This window comes from Tauraco erythrolophus, chromosome 3 (assembly GCF_009769465.1).
Source record: "Tauraco erythrolophus isolate bTauEry1 chromosome 3, bTauEry1.pri, whole genome shotgun sequence".
NCBI lineage: Eukaryota > Metazoa > Chordata > Aves > Musophagiformes > Musophagidae > Tauraco > Tauraco erythrolophus.
This window is the reverse complement of record NC_141467.1, coordinates 37651754-37670799: the sequence shown is the minus strand read 5'-3', so window position 1 is coordinate 37670799 and position 19046 is coordinate 37651754. Positions and strand designations below refer to the sequence as shown.

General features: G+C 39.8%; 1 protein-coding gene across 1 annotated transcript in view; it reads left to right on the top strand.

Annotated features, from left to right (window-relative positions):
* Positions 1-19046, top strand: part of CARMIL1 (capping protein regulator and myosin 1 linker 1) — a 193732-nt gene that overhangs the window by 151489 nt on the left and 23197 nt on the right. Inside the window, exons 30-32 of the mRNA XM_086608525.1 lie at positions 12672-12689; positions 16887-16953; positions 17270-17466. Of these exons, the coding sequence (XP_086464651.1) occupies positions 12672-12689; positions 16887-16953; positions 17270-17466 (282 nt within the window). The remainder of the gene's footprint in view (positions 1-12671; positions 12690-16886; positions 16954-17269; positions 17467-19046) is intronic.

Below are 19046 nucleotides of genomic sequence, written 5' to 3'. Positions count from 1 at the left end.
CAAACAAATAACTGGAATAAAAATGACATTTTGAAAAACATTTGGCAATTTCATTATTCAGGAAACTGAAGTTAGGAATTGGCTTCTAGAAAAAATAAGTATTAGCTTGTGAACATTTTATCTGAGTTGCATTTTGCTATTCAATGAAGGAAAAGCTTTTCCCTTGTCTTCACTTCTTTCCTGGTACCTGTTCAAAGTCCTTTCCCTTGCATATGTTGCTACAATCAAGCTAATACAATAAATGCCTCTTCCACTGGCCACAGTTTCACAGAGGCTCAGTTACAATAATAAATTGGACTATGCTATCCCTTGACAACAGGCTTCTTTCTGCCTTTGTCTTTGTTCTTTTTGACATGGATTCCTCTGAGCCACGACAAAAAAGGCTTCTGCCTGAAAGTTATATTATTGACCATGAAGAGAAACTGTTTCTTTTTTTTTTTTCTAATTTGCTTTTGAATACATGGAAGAAGTCTTAAAACTTAGAGACTGGGCTACAAGTGATCCTAGAGGGCAAGCTTTTCAAAAGTAACTGAGTTAGGAGCGTGAGGTTCAGTAAAAATGCTGAACATAAATCACTGAAGTGCTTTATAAAATCCCATGTGTGACTTTTATTATAAAGGTGACTCCATGTCATATCATGGATTCTTTACAAGATGTAAATTCACAGAGTTACAAATAAATGAGTTGCTAACTGTTTTCAACCTCAAATTCCCCCTCCACCCAGCTCAGCATGTTGAGGAACTCTGCTGCGGACAGGAACTTCAGGGAGTGCTTCTCTATTACAACTTAGTCTAATAGATGGCCACTGCTGCAAGGGATGGGCTTTCTCTTCTGCCCTCCTACCTGGCTCCTTGGCCGTGTGCTTTCACAGGAAGCTAAACTGGCAGAAAAATTGATTGCATCTTGTTGTAGAAGCTTAGTTGATTCAGCTCCCTGAATGGGCGTACTGCAGAGTCAGACAAGTACAGCTCAAGAGAAGGAGCCAGCAGGGTTGCTCCTTTCTGCAGCAGCTATTGTTGATCTCACTTATATGTAAAACAAAAGTACACCTTCATTGGAAATACCTGCTTAAAATAATTCTCTCTCCCTTCCAATCTCCTTCTTCACCAAGATTTGATTTGATGCAATGTTTGTCTGAACATCACAAATCCCTGTGAGGCATGTGGTGTTGATGGCATCGTCTGGCTCATCACTGGTACTATCAATTTCCAGAAGCTTTCTGTAGCCAACATTCGGTCATCATTTTAAGCCTTAAATCCTATGAGAGAGAAACATCCCAGTAAAATATGTCGCATCTGAAACCTGTTCCTGTAAGTTAGTTTTTGCACGCTGGCTTCATATGTAGAAAAATAAGCTAACCACTCGTTTTGACACCCCACCTTCCCCCTTTAAATTTATTCTTGCAGCCTGTTAAGAATAATAATACTGGAAATTAAAAAAATAAGTCCATGGTTATATGAAAGGATCATATCGCTGTGCTGTTATCTTTCACTTTGGTCATATTACAATAATGGAAATATGATGATGCTTACACTCTTCAAAAGATGCCTTAGATGCTAACTGTACTTCAGAAGTGTTTATATCTCTCTTCATTCACCCTCATCTTGCACAGAGATTCAAATACCTTTGTGACCCAGATTCTTATCAATATCTAATTTCTGAGGAGAAGGAAGCATCAAATAAGCACGAGGCAGTAATCTTAGTGCTAAATAATCCATTTATTAAAAACTGTAATCTGTTTTTAAGAGCTGCTTTTTGCATCCTGGGTGCAAATGGTATTGGTTGCTGTTGTGAAAACTTGCAGATGAATAGATAGCCACAAGAGGCTGAGTAATACAGGGATTTTTACTGAGCTAGTTTTCTTGCTGAGTTTTTTGCAACTAAAAGCATCTTAAGAATGGATTTCTTGCATCTTCTGGGTGGAGTTAGTAACTTCAAAGATAAAGCTTTCCAAGAGACATATTTTAGCTATGGGAAAATGCTATGGATTTCAGATATTGTCTTGGAAAAATTAACCTGATTTGTGGCAGCTTTTAAGAATCGTACAGATATTAGCATGGAAATGAAGAACCTTCTGAAAGGGGCATCAGTGAACACTTCGTGAGGTGGTCAGTGCAGGAAACATATGTTGCTGAAAGATTTTACTAGAAAGAAAAATGTATGGTTTTACATTCTATAATTAAGAACCTAATTTCCTTTGATTATTTTTAATCTTAAATGAGAAACAGCCGTTTAGATCCCTGTTCCAAAATGGCATTAGTCCAGAACACTGCCTTGTTTGGCCTTTGTAATGCTTAGGGATTTCCGAAGTGTAATGATAAAACACGTCTTAGCCTTGTGAGTAGGTGATGTACCTGGCTCTGTGTTCTGCAAACCTCAAATCCAAAACATTGAGTCGCAGCTTGATGTTGTGCATGTTAGGGAGCCTAATGTCCTATTGCCAAAAAGAGTATGGAATGTGGGATGAGGCTGATCATGTTGCTGGAATGCCAGGACAAACTAGCCTATTCTAAGCCCTGTCTATCAGTTTGCTCCAGCTAGTTGTCAAGGTGTCTGGGGAAGAAGAGATTTTGGTCTTTTAGGAGAGGTACTAAGCTTGGACCACCATTTTGGGGGAGCTGTTGTTTTTTTTTTCATTTTGCAAACCTATTATCTTCAGCAAGCCTGTTGAGAATCAGAATTCTGGCTGAGGCAATGTATACAACAGTGTGTTGTTATTCACCAGCCTCCCTTGAAGATAAATTTGAACAATTTGGGGAAAAACAGGATCCAAGTTCAGTTTTGACTCGCTAGGTGCAAGTAGATCAGGTAGCACTGAAGCTCGGTAACATGACTGTAAGTCAGGTAGATGTATTTGTAACAAAATGCTTACGAGCTATTTGTTCTTATATGCATATTTAAAGTGGGAGACAGGAAGATTTGTTTACAAAACTTGGACTGGCAGCATAGGGATCTAAAACCTCCAGTGCTGGTGATGAAGTGAACAAACAGGCACTGGTGTGTTTCACAGCCTGCTCACCTGTTCTCAAGCAGAATGCAGAGTGGCTGTGGCTGGGAGGATTTCCCCGCCAGAGTAGAGTTTCTATCCATCTTCTTCAAAGTTTGATATGTATAAACAACACAGACAAGACAGAATGAAATAACACAAATGAGCCCATGAAATCCACCACTGAAAAATAGGCTTTTAAATGTTATTTCTAGTATTTTTTGTTGTTGGAATTGCGACTTACTAAATACCAAACTGTGTAGTTAAAGCTTATTAGCTTCAATTTAGGATATGATTCTCATCCAGCCTTTAACAGTTACCCAAGAGCCCATAATAGGAAATACTTGTCAGTGACATCATAATTGGCTACTCTGTTAAATGAGTTCTGAAGAGTGCTGAGAGTGATTGAGTGGTCCAGCGTAGAACACAATAACTGGAACATCATGGACCCAAGAATTTCTGATCTCACTGAGCTGCAGTACAGTAAATCGATGCTTCCCTAATCTACAGCTGTCTTAATTGTCTACATTTAATTAGAGCTGCATTGATGGTAGTAAGTCATTAGGTAAAAGTTGCGTGCAAGTAAGATGGAAAGAAAAATCTTTATGCAGAAAATTACTTACTCTTCTCAGATTAAAGGAAAGAAAATGGCCTGCTTTTCAGAGCTTAGACTCAATCGTTAATTAACTTCATAAAATAGTACAGTTCCTCTAAATTTTTCTGTGCATATATGACGATGGACACATTTTAAACTAATGCATATATTTTAAAACAAACTTTAAATAAAGCACCCTTTTTTACTGAGATTGAATATCATATATCTTGGTATGTGTAATTGTATAGATAGATACTAACTGATTTAGTTTTGTGTAATGCTTCTAGTTGTACTTTATCCTTTCATAGCCATTAGTTCTTTGCAGAAGTAAGAGATACTAAGTAGTGCTCAATTCCCCACCAAAAGTTAATGGAGCATCTTTGTTACATTGTGTTTAACAGTTATGTTCTAAAGCTCTTTTTTTTTTCTTTTTTTTTTTAAGCTATTTGAATGTTTGGCTTCCGAAATACTGAAAGGAGATCACCAGAGTTGAGCCACTGTTTAAAGAAAGGCTTTGAGTGAAATAGCTTTTTTACTAGAAATCCGTGTACTCATCATCTTTAAAATATCCGTTTCAGCGATATACTTTTATTACTATAGGTAGTAACAAGCCTACTGCCAGCATGAATATTGTTTTTAGAGCAAAGCAGAAGTTATTTGTGTTATAAAGAGGTATGGCAGGAAATTGTTCGAAGCGTGTAAAGGAATTGTAGGTTGTAATACATAAGTCTGCTTATAAATCTTTAAAGCATTTCCGTGTAAGATTGAAATGCTTGGATGGTAAATTACATACTGGCAAAAATGCTTCTAGCCAATAGAAGAATTCATCTGCCTGTGATGAATATTGAATCTTAGCCATTTCTCATCTATTTCAAATTTTAACCATACAGATGGTTCTGTGACTTTAATGGAGGAAAGTTTAAAAAAAAAAAACATAATCCCATGAGCAATGTATTAAAGTTTTAGTCTGTCTTAAACAACAGATTTCACCTGTACAATAGAGAAGAAAATTTGCAGAAGTAGCAGAACACTTGTAGATTGGTGGTGTATGTTTTTTCCTGGTAATGTGCTAACTAGCCATTGTCAAAGATATAGCAGATTAGTCCAGTCTCCAGGTGAAGACCTATGAGCCCATAGGTTCTGAAAGACAAGGAGTATATGGACCTCAGTGTTTTCAGAGAAAAGGGAGAAATTGCACTTACTACACCAGAATTAAATTTATTTTTTAAAACACAAAAACTCATGAAGCACCACCTGAAAGCTTTTCTCTTTCCACCCCCTCATCCAAAACAAATTGGAATTAAAATAACAGAAACCCCTTCAGTTGCTTTCACTGGAGGAAGAAGAAAATCATGGTACAGACTCATGTACGTGTGCACTGATACTGTAGGAAGAAAAATTAAAGTGGAGATTCTCTGGTATGCCCTGACATAGTATCACATCTGATTCTTGTTGCTGTCCATTTACCTGCAGCAGAATTGTCTCAGGCATAGATAGTCAACTTTTTGGATGAAGGACTGAACACCTACTGCAATAAAACCCCAGTTCTTGTTGGACTCCATATGTTCTCTTGTGCTATAAATAAAGCTCTAGCTCTTCCACTGGCTTAATCCAACAAAAATCATTGTTCTTGCTGGAAAGAGCATTTCCACTTTTCCCTGCACACCCTCACACTTGTACTGGTGTTCACACAGCCTCACTACAAACTGGGTGTGGGAATTGATTCAGCTGAAAATTAAGCTTTTCACAGAGGATATCTTTCCCGGGTTAGTTTACAGACTGACTAGTCCTCTGTTAAGTTCAGAAAACAAACCCTGAGCGGCAGGAACAATCAGGCAGGGATGAGGGCAAAGGCAACAGCCTGGATGAACGCCGGATTAAATTGATTGTGACACTTGAGTTTCTCTCTTGTGTGCATTAGCAGAAATGGGCCTTTGATGTGTAGTAAATACAGTACTCTGTGGGAAGCTAGGAACTGGCATTATGGTATGCGAGAGTATTCTTGGCTTCTGAAAAGGCTCCGTCAGAGGCATGCAAGCAAATCTGCTTCAGCGGGAGGCCAGTAATATTTCTGACTCACCCCAAACTAGGACGGTTCATGAAAATATCACCAGGAGGGGCACAACGCACAGTGCCAGCAAGTTGCATGCTTATATGTTAGCCTCACCATTAGTATTATGATTACATTAATTTTAATTGTGAATATTTGTTACCTATCTTTTCCTGGATGCCTTTATATATAGTTTTGCAGCATCCTCGCTGCCCTTAGAGGTCCTTATCTGTGTTTATTCAATGCCTGTTACATGTATAGAATACAGACTACAGTCTCTTTTAGCCTCGTGAGGGGCTATGTGTTCCCAGCTGAAACACTTTAAAAGAAACCCAGCTTTCAGTGTCTTTTTGTCTCTGAGTAGAAGGAGGTGATGGATAATTGATGTATAGTATGTTTTTCTTAAACCAACTAAGATTTCTGAGTCAGAATCCAGGGCTGTTTCTCATAATTTAGGGTACTTTATTGATGCAATCCAAAGTAGATGAAGAATGTGATAAACTGCTTCTAGTAACAGCACTGTGTGCTTGGTTAAGAAGAAAAATAGTGTAATATTGAATACTGTTTTCTGCTTAGGTTGAACTGAGAATTGTGAAGTGCAGCTGCTGGGTATTCTGTTTGCATGGTGGCACTTCTGTATCAGGAGCTTGTCTTCCCATAACACTGATGCTTGGTTTTGCCTTAGTAGACGCAGATTTGTGTTGGGGGTGGGGGGAGGATGTATAGTTACGTCCTTTGTGGCTGTAGTTTTCTTACCAATACTGAGTTTCCATCATTTAGTTTCACCTGTCACGAAAAAGCCACATTGAAAGGAGAGTTCAGTAACAAAGCACTCACTAGAACACTGATCTTGAGAGTTTAACTTCTCTGCAGCGGTTTTAAGAGGGAGTTTACTACTAAGAAATTAGACTGTGGTAAACAGAAAGGTCTTGCACATGTAGGTATTGCTATCCCCAGCTGCTCGGTCCCACCCTTCAGCACTCAGCAAGCGAGGATCTGAATGTAGGCAGAGTCATCTCAGCAGGCACCAGCTATCTGTTGCAGGCTGTAGCCAGCTTAACTGACTTGCTGAGAGAGCTGACTATCCTTACCTGAGTTTGCAGCAGGGATCACCAAAGTGCTCAGTTACCTACTTCAGATAAAGTTAGCAGATTATGAGGATAAAGCTCCCTTGCAAGGGCTAGGTCAGGCGACACCTAGGTGATCTCTTTTGCCAGCAGAGCTGTGGGGTCAGTCAATGTTCAGCATAAATAGATCTAGAATTCTTCTTTCCACAGCCTCTGTGTGTAAGAACCTACTTATTATTTCCCATGGTAGATTAGTTCCTCCAAAGGAGCTCTTGCCAAAATCTAGACTCCATAACCTTTGGCGGAGGGACAACAGCAAACGGCATGAGAATAATCTCTAATAGTGCTGTTTGTGTAGCACACGTCTGTCTGCAGCCATAATGTTTCTTGATTCATTCAGTATCTGGCAAGTTGACCTTCTCAAGTGGTTGAGGAGTTTTCTGTATAGGTTTCATGGTCCTTTCTACTGCTTTTTTTTTTTTCTTCCAATATCTCAAATAAATAACTTGGCATGAGTTACTTATCTGTGTTGTATGGGGGAGTCTTGTTTACTCTGAAATCTGGAGAAGCTACTGAAAATAGCGCATGCATGAGTCTGCCTCACCAAGAGTGCTTCATGGTTCTCACTTCACCCAGAAGAACAGGAGGCTTGTGATTTTTTTTGCCCTGCAAAATTGATACCTCATATTGCACGGATAAAGAATAGTTTCTCACAAGAAGAGAAGAGAGGAAGTCTGTTTTAGGGCAGGCAGTTATAGAGTACCGTTAGATTGTGTTATATTTTATCAAGAAAAGGGAGGTTAGGATGAGCTGGGTTACTGGAATAGGAACTTTTAAATAAATAAATAAATAAATAAAATCAAGACTATGTGGTGCCAAAAGGCTAGAAAACAGCTTCTGAGTCATCAAATCTCATCCCTGCTATCACTGACAACTGCATCACACAATTCTAATCGTAAATTTATCAGAGTTCCTCTCAAAACATCTCTCTCTTAGACTAGAGGAGAACTTTGAGGTAAATAGATTATTTCTTCTGCTGTTATTCAGGTCAGCTGAAGCCTCATTCCAAAGTGGTGGGTGTATCTCTGCATAAGATCTTACTTCATGTGAATAAAGATCAAATTACTGTGAATTTTTGAGGTCAGTAGTGGCAGGATTGGAATACTGATCTGAAACAAAAAGCACTTAAACTGGTGAAAAAAGCCTTCAAGTAAGCAGATGTTAAAGAAAACTAAAAGGAATGAGCAGGGTAGAAAGACAAAGCGATTGAAAAGTTAGGGTAGTTTCATTCAAAGCTGATCAAAACCTCTTTTTATCTTGTGCGTTTTAACTGTGGGTCATTTCCAATACCATGGTATTTAGATACTACAGGGGGAGTTTGTGTCCATATGCTCTGAGAAATTGCAGAATCCAATGCCTTGTTGCCAGCCAGCACTTAATCCCACGCTTGCAAGTGAGCAGTTCTGCTTTGCAGGGCAGGCATCTTCCTCTTCTTTCAGCATGTTTCTGTCCTTCTTAGGCTCATGTGTTGCCTCATGACTGTCTGACCAAGCAACATTATTTAAATCATGTATCACACTTAGGTGCTGGTGCTCCATAGACCGGCCTTTGAGTTTTACCGTCCTCTCTTGGACAATTATGATTGACCCTCTCTATCAGTTAGTTTGAGAGAAGAAACTCAAATATTTCTGTATCCCATACAGAGTCTGAGAATATTTGCTAGTTGCCTATCAAAGACCCTCGAAGGGTCTAATGATGGTGAGAAGATGACTGGTGGGTTTTGCCTGGATGACTGCTTATCCTTTTGGTAGCTGTTCACTTCAGCATGTTGGAAGGAAGGAGAGATGCAGAAGTTGTGTTGGTTCTCAGTCCTAGGAAGCTCTAGGGCATAAAACAGTTCCACGTTCATAAAATCACAGAAAGGTTTGAGTTGGAAGGAACCTTTAAAGATAATGTAGTCCATCCCTCTGCCATGGGCAGGGACATCTTTTGCTAGATCAGGTTGCTCAAAGCCCCATCCCACCTGACTTTGAACCATTCAGGAGTACCTTGCCTCAAACTTGCTTTAATGATGTTATTGCCCAAGGCACCCGATGATACATGTGGTGACTATCTTTAAAGAATTGCCTAAGAATATCTTAAATGGCTGTCCACCCCTCCATATTTTATGATTTTAAGAGCTTTTTCTTCTTACTATATGGAAGTTTAGGTCATGAACAAAGTAATTTTTGCGTCAGCGTCTGCCAGCTGAACGTAATGAGCAACCACAAGCAAGTTGTGGTGCCTTAAAGAGATAGTTTGTGCCATCTGACCTGTAGCTACTCTCTATTCTACACTTTTTTAACTAAAATAAATTAATTAGAACTAATCCCCTTTGTTCATCTTAAAGCCCAGCTGCCGTAGAAGATGCTGCCAGCCTCTTCATAAGCAAGTAGAAAACAGAACTGATGATACCGAGAAGTGCTTTTTCTCTTGCAGGTGGTAGTTGCAGGCAGAGTTCCTTGCAGGATACTCATTCAGAACATGAAATAAAAGATGCAATTTAATAGTTTAGGAATTGCTCTGTTTAATTCGTGCGTCCGTTTTTTACTCTTCATAATAAAAGCTTTGGATATTTATATGCAGGAATATTTATTAGCAGGAATTTTACATGACTTTAAAGATGCAAGCGCAGTATTATTAATTAAATACTTGACGAAATATCACAGAGTACATGAGCCATGTCTTAGCAAGTAGAAAAGCAAAGGTTTCTTGGTTAGAAAATGAAACAAGCTCAAGGGCAAATCTATTGAGCTTATCTTACTGCAGTGCTACTCCTTTTCTTTCAGAAAATGTTGCTACATAGAGTAATTCTAAAGGTCAGGCTGGTTTAAATGAGACTAATTGAATTAATTCTGAACCACAGCTCTTTCTCTACAAATTCAACTCTTGAGGAAGGAAAGGAGATAAACAAACACACACCTTTGTATGCCATATTATTTATATGCCATATTTATTTACAATATCTGTATATAGTATTTCCAATAGAGGACAGAACTCTGAAATGTAAGGTCAGAACTAGATCCTCTGCTGCAGTAAAAATGTATAGCCACTATATTGAAGACAGCTGTATCAACAAACAGCAGCCTATTGCATCTTGGCCTTGGTTTCTAAATGATGTGTTAGTGGCTTTGCTCTCCTGTCTCCTATAAAATACTCTGTTACCTGTCATGGATTTTAGTATTGCGTTTAACTTTCCAAGGACAATGGCACTCAAGGGGGAGATTCTAAGGATAGTGATTCAGGTTACCATCGCTGCTAGTGGGAAGTACATAGCTAAATTTGTGCAAACCATGTTGAGAGTTTTACCCTGGAAATCATGTTATAAAATCTTGAGCAAAGTAAGCAATAGCAACTTTCTAGTTTCTAAGGCTTTCTGTACAGATGGTGAGACACCTGTGTGTCCAAAGATTCATATTCAAAAAAGCAAAATTGGTCAATTTACTGCTCTGTTTTATAAAGAATCCTTTTTTGTTGTTTGTTTTTTTGTTGTTGTTGGGTTTTTTTTTTTTTAATGAGAGAACAGATGTGTGACATCTCTGTCAAGGTAGTTAGACTGGAAGAAGTGTGGGAAATATGGATTGACTGAAATGGTGTCATGGCAGCTTTACAGGTCAGGATTCCTTACAGCAAAAGAAAACACAAGGATTTAGATTAAATGCCTCGTTTTCTTAATGTTTCTTTTTTAAAAAGGCATGCACCACAAAATATATATAGCTGAAGCAAATTAGCTCTGGTTTACTATGTTCTGGAAGAATCCTTGAAAATGTTTTTTGACAGCTCGTTCCCAGTTGGCACATTGTTATGATTCCCCTATACGATTTACAGTTTTGGTTGGGATTTTTGGTTGGGGGTTGGTGTTTTGTTTTTAGCAATGGCCCGTAGGGAGGCAGACCGCTTTATTTTGCAATTACGCTGAGAGCAAATGAAGGGAAGGGTTGGGTGGCCTCGTGGTCTGTAGTACTTCAGGGGTCTGAAGATGGGCATTAGGTTCGCTGCAGAGCAGCCAGATTCCTTGGTGACTTCAGGCAAGTCCCTTAGTCTTTGCTTTGCTTAATGGTGCTTCCTTGTCTAACCTGTTGCCTGCCATGTGCCTCCCTCTCCTCCTTCTCCCTCCTTACTCCCCATCCACACGCTGTTTAGCACCTCAGTAGTCACGCTCACTCAGGTGAGATCAGTACAGTGTGGAAGGTAGGAGCTTCCATAAGCCCTTGCTGGATCAGGACCGTAGATTGTAAACTCCCCAAATCCTGGGATTGCTTCCCGTTATATATACTGCTTTGCACTTGGGTCCTAATCTTGTCTCCAGCTGCTTGCATAATATAAATAACTGTCCTGCCTGTGCATTAAATACACAGAACACACTGGAGTACTATCAAGAATGCTGTTTGAAAGAGAAACTATGTTGCAGATTGATTTTTAATTTATTTTTAATATTTTATTTAAGTGTGCTCGAGATTTATTTTTAAGATGGTTTCAGTTCTAAAGATGTTTCTCAATGGATTCTGAAGTCTCTCCAGTAATGTCAGTGCAGACCTAGTGAATGGTGATATAGAAGATGGGCAAGAAAAGAGAGACATGAATTCTGGCAGGGAAATGGAATAAGAGTGTAATGAGGAGGATTGCTTGAATCACTTTTGGCTTAGAACTCCTGCATAAACCCAAAATTTCTGAAGGTAAAGGAAAATAAAAGTAAAAAAAATTAAAAAAAAAAAAACACAAACCACACAAAACCACAAACCAGAAAAAACAAAAGCCCTGAGGACAGTAAGAAAGTAAAGGAGTGGAGCTGTGTGCAAGAACACAGCTATTCAAAGATAGCCCATCATGTCTTTAAAACTTTTAGCTACAGTTAAGCTTCAAAGGATAAACTGTGACAAGTGCATCATTATTGTTGAAAATGTCAAAGCATTGAATAGCTGACCTTAATATCCCTTCAACTATTAAATGATGAACTTCATGTCATGCACATATTGTTTTCACTACTGATAATTAAATGCCAGTGCACTATCCATTTAAAAATGCAACACTTTCTTGCCGAGAAGTTTAATCCAGACCATGACTATTGACTTCTGCCACAAACACTCTGCTAATATCTGCAGTGTTGTTACAGCAGCAGTTCCTGTTCAACTTGTGGACAAAACTGCGCTTCTAATAATTGTTTTTTCTTATTCTAAATTCAGGAGGAGCATGATTAGTCATGTGCCACACAAGAGCTCGGATATGGCATTGCTCCATTTCATATGATGCCTGTGCTGTTTCTCTTTTTTCTTTTACTTTTTGGAACGGGAGAGGAAAGGTTGTGCTTTGTTAATGGAATAGCATTCTTCTAATGTTTCAAAAGTGCTTGAAAGCCTGATCCTCTAAACCTCCTTATGGGAAGGAGAAATACTGTTGCTTTGGATTAGGTTTATTTAAACCACTGGAGAACAGACTTGCATCCCTTTTCATTCTTTCAAGAGAAGCTTTGCTTTGTTTCCTTGCTCTCCTGCTTTCCACAACAAACTGCCGATTTTTAATTCAGAACCTTCCTTCAGACGAGGAACGAACAGAATTAGTTCTTTTTTCTCACTACTGGTGCCAGCAAAATGAAAAAAAAAAAAAAGCAAACAGGACAGCAGGTGGCAGGTTGGCACCATTGGTGAGTGCCACATATTGGAAACAAACGTCTAAAAACCTGAATTTGTCCCGATATAGATGAAATGAGAGATCACATCCTTCTCTGGTTATCCTCTGGAAACACAAAGCCCCTCCAAATGCAAGGGATTTTTACCTCATTCTTGCATGTCACCTTTCCTGCTAAAATTTCTAAGTGTTTTGGCTTCAGTTTTCTTTATTTTGGTGACTTCCGGTTTTTGCCTCCTTTCCTGAGAACTGCTATTGCTTTGTCTTCCCCATTCATATTCTTTTTTCTTTCTTTTTTGCTGCATGGAGACTCTCTGCTGTACAAGTGTAAGTATTTTTTTAGCTCTGCTGTTTCTGGCCTACTTGTTTACGTTTTTGTGCTCCATTTGCCTCTGTAGTGCCTCGTGAGTCTCCTGGGAGACTGTAGTGCCATCCATCTGCACCTACAAATGAAATAGGCAGCGGTTCAGGGATGAGATTGGATTTTACAAAAAGGTTCAGCTAGTGTAGCATCTGAATTTGAAGCATCCCTTGGCTTTAAGACCAAACCAAAGCAGAGTGCTGATGTCGGAGGTGTAAGTATGAACGTTACTGCTCAGAAAGAAAATCTAATGATCTGGTTTTATATTCAAGTGCCATCCAGCTTAATGAGAGAATGGCTTAAACTGTGGCTTTCTTGCCACTAGGGTGGAAGAGGAGACAGGGGTTATCTCAGTTTGGTCCATTGTATTTTCTTTGTCTAGTTGAATCACCTCGAGGTTTTGACTGCTGTTCTCACCTTTTTGTGCTGTCGGCCTTAATGCGTTCTTGAAGCTGAAAAGCAAAATATGGTTGTTTTGCAGGAAGAAGAGTTGAAGGGGGGCTGATTGGGCAACTAAATTTCAAGAGAGTGGGAGAAGTTGTTCATTGACTTGTTTGAAATCTTTTGAAAGGGAAGTGACAGGAGGGTCACAGAGCATCCCTATATCTAATAGGATGGGATGTAAATTACTTCAGAGGAGCAGGAGGAGAAAAACATGGAAATTAGTATGTCCCTCAACACTGAGTGTAATTTCCAATTGTCTCTATAATCGAGGAACATAGAGTATCTGAGACCCTTTTGCTAAAGGCATGGTTTTTTCTAGCACTCAAAACAAAGTGATTTTAGTTGTTGTTTTTAATTCCCGAGATACGAGTGTTATTCCACAGTTGGTAATACAATTTAAGAAAACTTAAGAGAGCTCAGATAGTTTTGTGAGGAAGAGAGTTAGAAGGGAAGAATCTGGAAAAGCGATCATGGGAAGCGATCCTGGGAGTTTAAAGTTAGCTTGGACAGATGACAATGTCTAACTCTAAGTAGGCCCTTGCTTGGGAGTGTGGTGGAGATTTGCTGGTTCCCATCTACTGCAGAACAGGTACCTTTGTGGAGCCATTTCCAGAGACCTCAGTGGTATAGGTGCACGCACACTTCCAAGCGGACCTCCCAAGACCCAGAGATGCAATTAATCTTTTTATCTGTTCTGCCAGGCAGCCTACAGTGTGCTCACGGAAAAGTGGGCAAAAAAGGAAGAAATTCAGGAAGTGGTCTGCTAGAATGGAAAGTTCCTGGAAGAGATGGAAGCAAGTGGAGGAGGGGAAGCTGATACTAACAGCTATTCCCTTGTGAAGGAAACGTAAGGCAGGAGAGCCACATTGTGCTTGCGTGGCCAGAGGCGGCGTGAAGGCAGAAGGTGCACCTCTACCAAACCTGAACTGCTTCCATGAGCTATGGAAAATGGGTCTCAGACTGGGGAGAGGCAGAGATCTGTCCCTAGGAGTTCAGATATCTCCTCTGGTAATGACATGTGCTCTGCTGCTGTAGCATACTGCACAGTGGCTGAGACATTAAGCTGAGATTAAGTCTAGCATTTTGTAAAAAGAGCACGCTGGCTTATTTAAATTAATGCTTTGACCTATTTTGCTCCGCGTGTGATCTAGAAAGTTCACTTGGCAAGAAGCCTTTCATCTGTGTGCTTCCTAAACAGGCTAGAAAACAGAAGGTTTTCAAATAAAAGTGTATGTATAGCTGTTATTCGTGCTGTTAAGGCAAATGGGAGGCATCTCTATTCCTCTGCCTTTATCCTCAGCAACCAAGCTGCTGATGGATCGTGCCAAGCTGACACTAAGTTACACCAGTGATCCAGAGACTGGCTTATGGTCATCAGCACAAGCTCTGCAGGGTCATCTGAGGGCACTTTCTTGTCTGGGAAGGAAGATGAAATCATTCTGTTCCTGGCTGTTGGGATTGTCTTGGAGTGTTTGAGTCCCTGCACAGGAACCTCAAAACTTGCCCCGTGCTGTTTGCATTGGTGCCTTGGGCTGATCCAGCTCTCTGTTTGTCTGTGTTCCTCCAGGAGCACTCTGAACACTGGTCATGGCTGCGAAGTTACTGAGCAATCAGAGGTCTCCCATCAGCCTTGTTTTCTGTCCTCCTTTCTGATCTTCTTTAGTGCATGCGTTGCTGCAGTGTCCTCCTAGATGTAATTTCTAGTCACACCATCAGAAAAAGTGGCAAGCAGACCAAAATGCATACAAATATGCATTAACAAGAGAAATAGGCTTTGGCTGGAAATAAAACCAGGGGACTACTGATAGTGACTCCTAATTGCTGTCCCCCAAATGCTGAGCTGATTCAGCTCTTCCTTACGTGAGCTGCGGATGCCTTTGGTTGTTTCAGGTTTGGGTGATGGATAGGCAGCTGTCGAGGTGTGCCATTCAGAGGCTGCCCAGAAGCTTACTTGTTGCATAGTCCACTGCAATTTTGGCTGAAAAAATTCAGCACCTCTCCAGCCGCTTGCCATCAAATCCATTGCATTTAGTTTATTGGTAACTCTGAAAAGTAATGTCTGACTCTTTTGCTTGCTCCTTAGTTTCAGGGTAAGTCTGCTCAGGTGGCAAGCCATTTCCTGGCTGGTCTTGATACTATTGTGTCATTTACTGGTGCTTGTGAAATGCGGTAGTGAAAACTTGCAACAGCTGAAGGTATCTTTTTTTTTCTCAGCGATTGTGCGTGGCAATGAAAACAGCCTTGTTGCCCAAGGCAGTGCTGTCACTGCCCTCTCTCTGTTCTGCAAATTATTCTCTGGTCTTGAGAAGATAGGTAATAACTTTCCTGTTACAAAAATTTGTCATAACCCTGAGCGTGTGAATGGTGGCATAATAATCCTCCTGACTTACTTTGGATAGAAGTATAAATTCAGTACTGAACTTTCTGAACATAAAAACTAGCAAATGTTTACTTTAAATAATTCATGATTTGTCTGAAACGTCAATGCCAGCTGTATCTTTTCTGACTCACATAAATTGATACTACTAAACTCGATTAACAATTCTTTTAGTGAGTTGTAAGCCACAACAGCTTCCTGACTGACACTCCAGATCTGAAGCCACTAGGCTTCAAGACTAGCGACTAAATGGAAATACATGGATGTCACTAAAGGCAGCACGTAATACTCTACCACAAAAGGAGCCCATCTTTGCAGAAGCTGAGTCATTTTAAATTAACTCTTTAGAAAACCTGCAGGTCAGCTTTTTCTTTAAGTGTCTTATAATGCTGAGCTATGTTAAGAGGTTTGGAATTGGTGACGCATGCATTTCCTGTTCCAAACTGTCTTTCTTGTCATGCAAACTTTCAGAAGAGTTCAGGCAAGAAAATAAGGGCAACTTTCTTCCAAAAATAACAAACTCGGGTCTTAAGTCTGGATATTTGTGCTCTTAAGGCAACATACTCCTTTTTTTTTTCTGGGAACATGAAGACGAGAATAATAATAGCACATAATTTTCAGTAACTACGTTGAATGTATGCCAAAGTAACTTTCCACCTATTCTCAGCATATCTAAAGTCCAGGAAAGTGATGTGTTTGCTGGAGATTTGTCAGTTCACTAACACAGACATGGTATTTTTGCTTTTTGAAGAAGGGTTGTGTGCTTCAAGACTGCGTTTTCCTAGGGAAGTTTGGTGAGCTGTGTGGTGGTGTCCAGAGGCATAGATACTTGAATTTTAATCATTCCCAGTAGCATGTTACTAACAAATGAATTGAGCAAGTGTATTTTGTATCAAAAATAAAAGTCAGAACAAGGGAGAAACTGTCCCTGATATTGTCATTAACTGTGCAGTACTGGATGCAGTAATTAAGTTTTCTGTGCTTTATGATCTCAATGTAGAGGTGAGGTTTTAATAGTTCGCTTGTTCTACAGTTAGGAATCAATGAGTTAATGCTTGGGCAATTCGAATAATGATTCTGTGTACAGCCGAAGGTTTTAATGGGAACAATAAACTACCTCCCTGGTTCTGTTCAAAGTCAGTTGAACAAAATGTCAATTTAGAAAAAGTTCTGAAGGCTTGAGAAGGGAAGAAAAATACCCTATGCACTCCTGGTGTTAAACCCAATCAGATCTTGAAAAGATACATAGTCTTGAACTGATTTGTTGGATAGAAAGGAAAAGGTGTTCTTTGCCATTTCTTCTGTCTGCTAAAGTAATTTTTGTTTTGTTTTATGTTGATAGATGACTCCTAAATCAAAAAGGAAAAGCATCCACAGTAGAATGCTCCGGCCAGTGTCCAGAGCTTTTGGTAAGTGAGAATTTCTTAAAACCTTTTTGCTTCTTTGCTCGCCTGAGATTCTTCTAGGTAGCTCTTGATTGAAAAGCAGGTGACTCTCCCTCCCTCTGGATTGCATTTGAGGCCCACGCTGGTGGCTTTGTTTTGTGACTCTTCTAGTGTGTTTGGTAGTAAATAACTGCTCACAGTGCTCTGTCTGCTCACAAACATGTTGTGGCTGAATTCTCTAAATGTGTTTATAATTGTTTACCACAAAAGAGAGGGATAGCATTGTCTTTTGTTTTAAATAGCATGTGAAGTCTAATTAGAAAGTTTTGATTTCTCTTAGAAATGGAATTTGATCTAGATAAAGCACTGGAAGAAGTACCTATCCATATAGAAGACCCACCATTTCCTTCCAGCAGGCCGGACAAACGAACTTCTGGATTCATTTCAGAGCTACCATCAGAAGAAGGGAGAAAACTGGAACACTTTACAAAGTTAAGGCCCAAAAGGAATAAAAAGCAGCAGCCCAGCCAAGCAGCAGTGAGTCTACATTAAAATATTGCTGACGATGTCATCTGTTGATTGCTTTTTGCCATGAGTCAGGTCTTGCAATGTAATGAGGACAACTGTTAAAGTCTTAAGTAGTTGCTTATGGCTTTTAATTTTTCTTGTGGTATTCATGTCTTTCAGTGTGCAATCGTTATTGCAAGCTTTTTGTCTTGTTTGACACAGCCTAAAACCAGGCTATGTTTTATCGGTTTTTAATTTGCTTTTGTTTTTTCATGGAAGCAGTTTATGGAGGCACTTGGAGCTTTCACAGGAAACGCATAAAATATCATGAGACTTTTCAATTATATTGCAAGAGTATGTTGAGTCTTAATCCTTTTTTCTGCCTGCGTTAAGATGTGGTAACTTGGCATAAATTCTTATTTCTATCAGCTCTCAGAGGAGCTACTCTGTGACATCCAGCTTCCCACAGCTCCTTAACTAAAGATGGTGTTTGGGCCAGCAAATCTGCATAGTCACAGATCTGCTTTTCATGCTGGAGCCTGCCTTAGAAAAGCAAAACAGAAGAGCACTGTCTGTGTACGAAAGGCACTGGTGTGAACCCAAGTATATGTGTGTGGGGTTCCCACAGTTCCATTTCCTTGGCATACCACATCAATAAAGATTATTTCTGTGATGGTATGTCCTCGGGATATGTAAGGATAGATCTGGAGAAGTTAGAGTTATCTCATGCAACAGTGCAGCTGATATGATAAGTAACCTTTATCAAGGGGCAGCCATTGCTTGTTTGAATTATGCTGCCTAGTGTTGGATGTCTGTGGCCTCTTTTGCTCCCTGAGGATTGTGGGTGGAGAGGACCCTTGAAAACTTCCCTAATGCTGGGAAAGGTCATATCAGGCAGTAGAGTGCTTTTTGCACCACTCGGAAATGGAGAAACCTTCAAGCAGAGGGGATATTCAAGCCAACTTTACATTCTCTGGCACTTTACAGGGAAGGGCAGAGGTAGCAGAAAGATGAACTAGTCACCGTGTTGTAGTGAAAACACATCTGTCCTTCCTTCTTCCAGTTCCAATTCTGCATAACGCGTATGTTTTCCCAGTTGCTAAGCTTGCCTTTCTTCCAAACTTACTTGGAGCATCCTGTGCTATCTGCACAGGGGTGGGGAAGGAGTAAGGCATAGGAGGGCAAGTGCTCTGCTACTAGGCGTAGAACTAGGACATAAAATGTCTTGCTCCACAGAAGTAAAAAGCTTACTTCTTGCAGAGAAGTAGTATTACTTCCCATGATAGTGCAGTGTTGTAGGAATGCTCATCCACATCGAGTTAATTAGGAATTTAGGGGTTTATTTAGTTGCAGAAATAGAAAGGAACTTTTTAAAGCTCATTTGTCCCTGTCTTGTTTTTATGGACCATTGAAATCCTTGCTAGTTCTGACCTCATAACAAGTCTAAACAAATTTTTGAAAGACTTAAGATGTTTACTTTGATGCTTCCAAAATTTGAACAGCCAGATTTTGAAAGCCAGAGTCATGAGTGGACTGTGGCATTGCTTGCAGAATTGATTTGCTACTGGTTTTGCCACTTTGAGAATACAGAAAGCAGTGGTTAGGAAAAG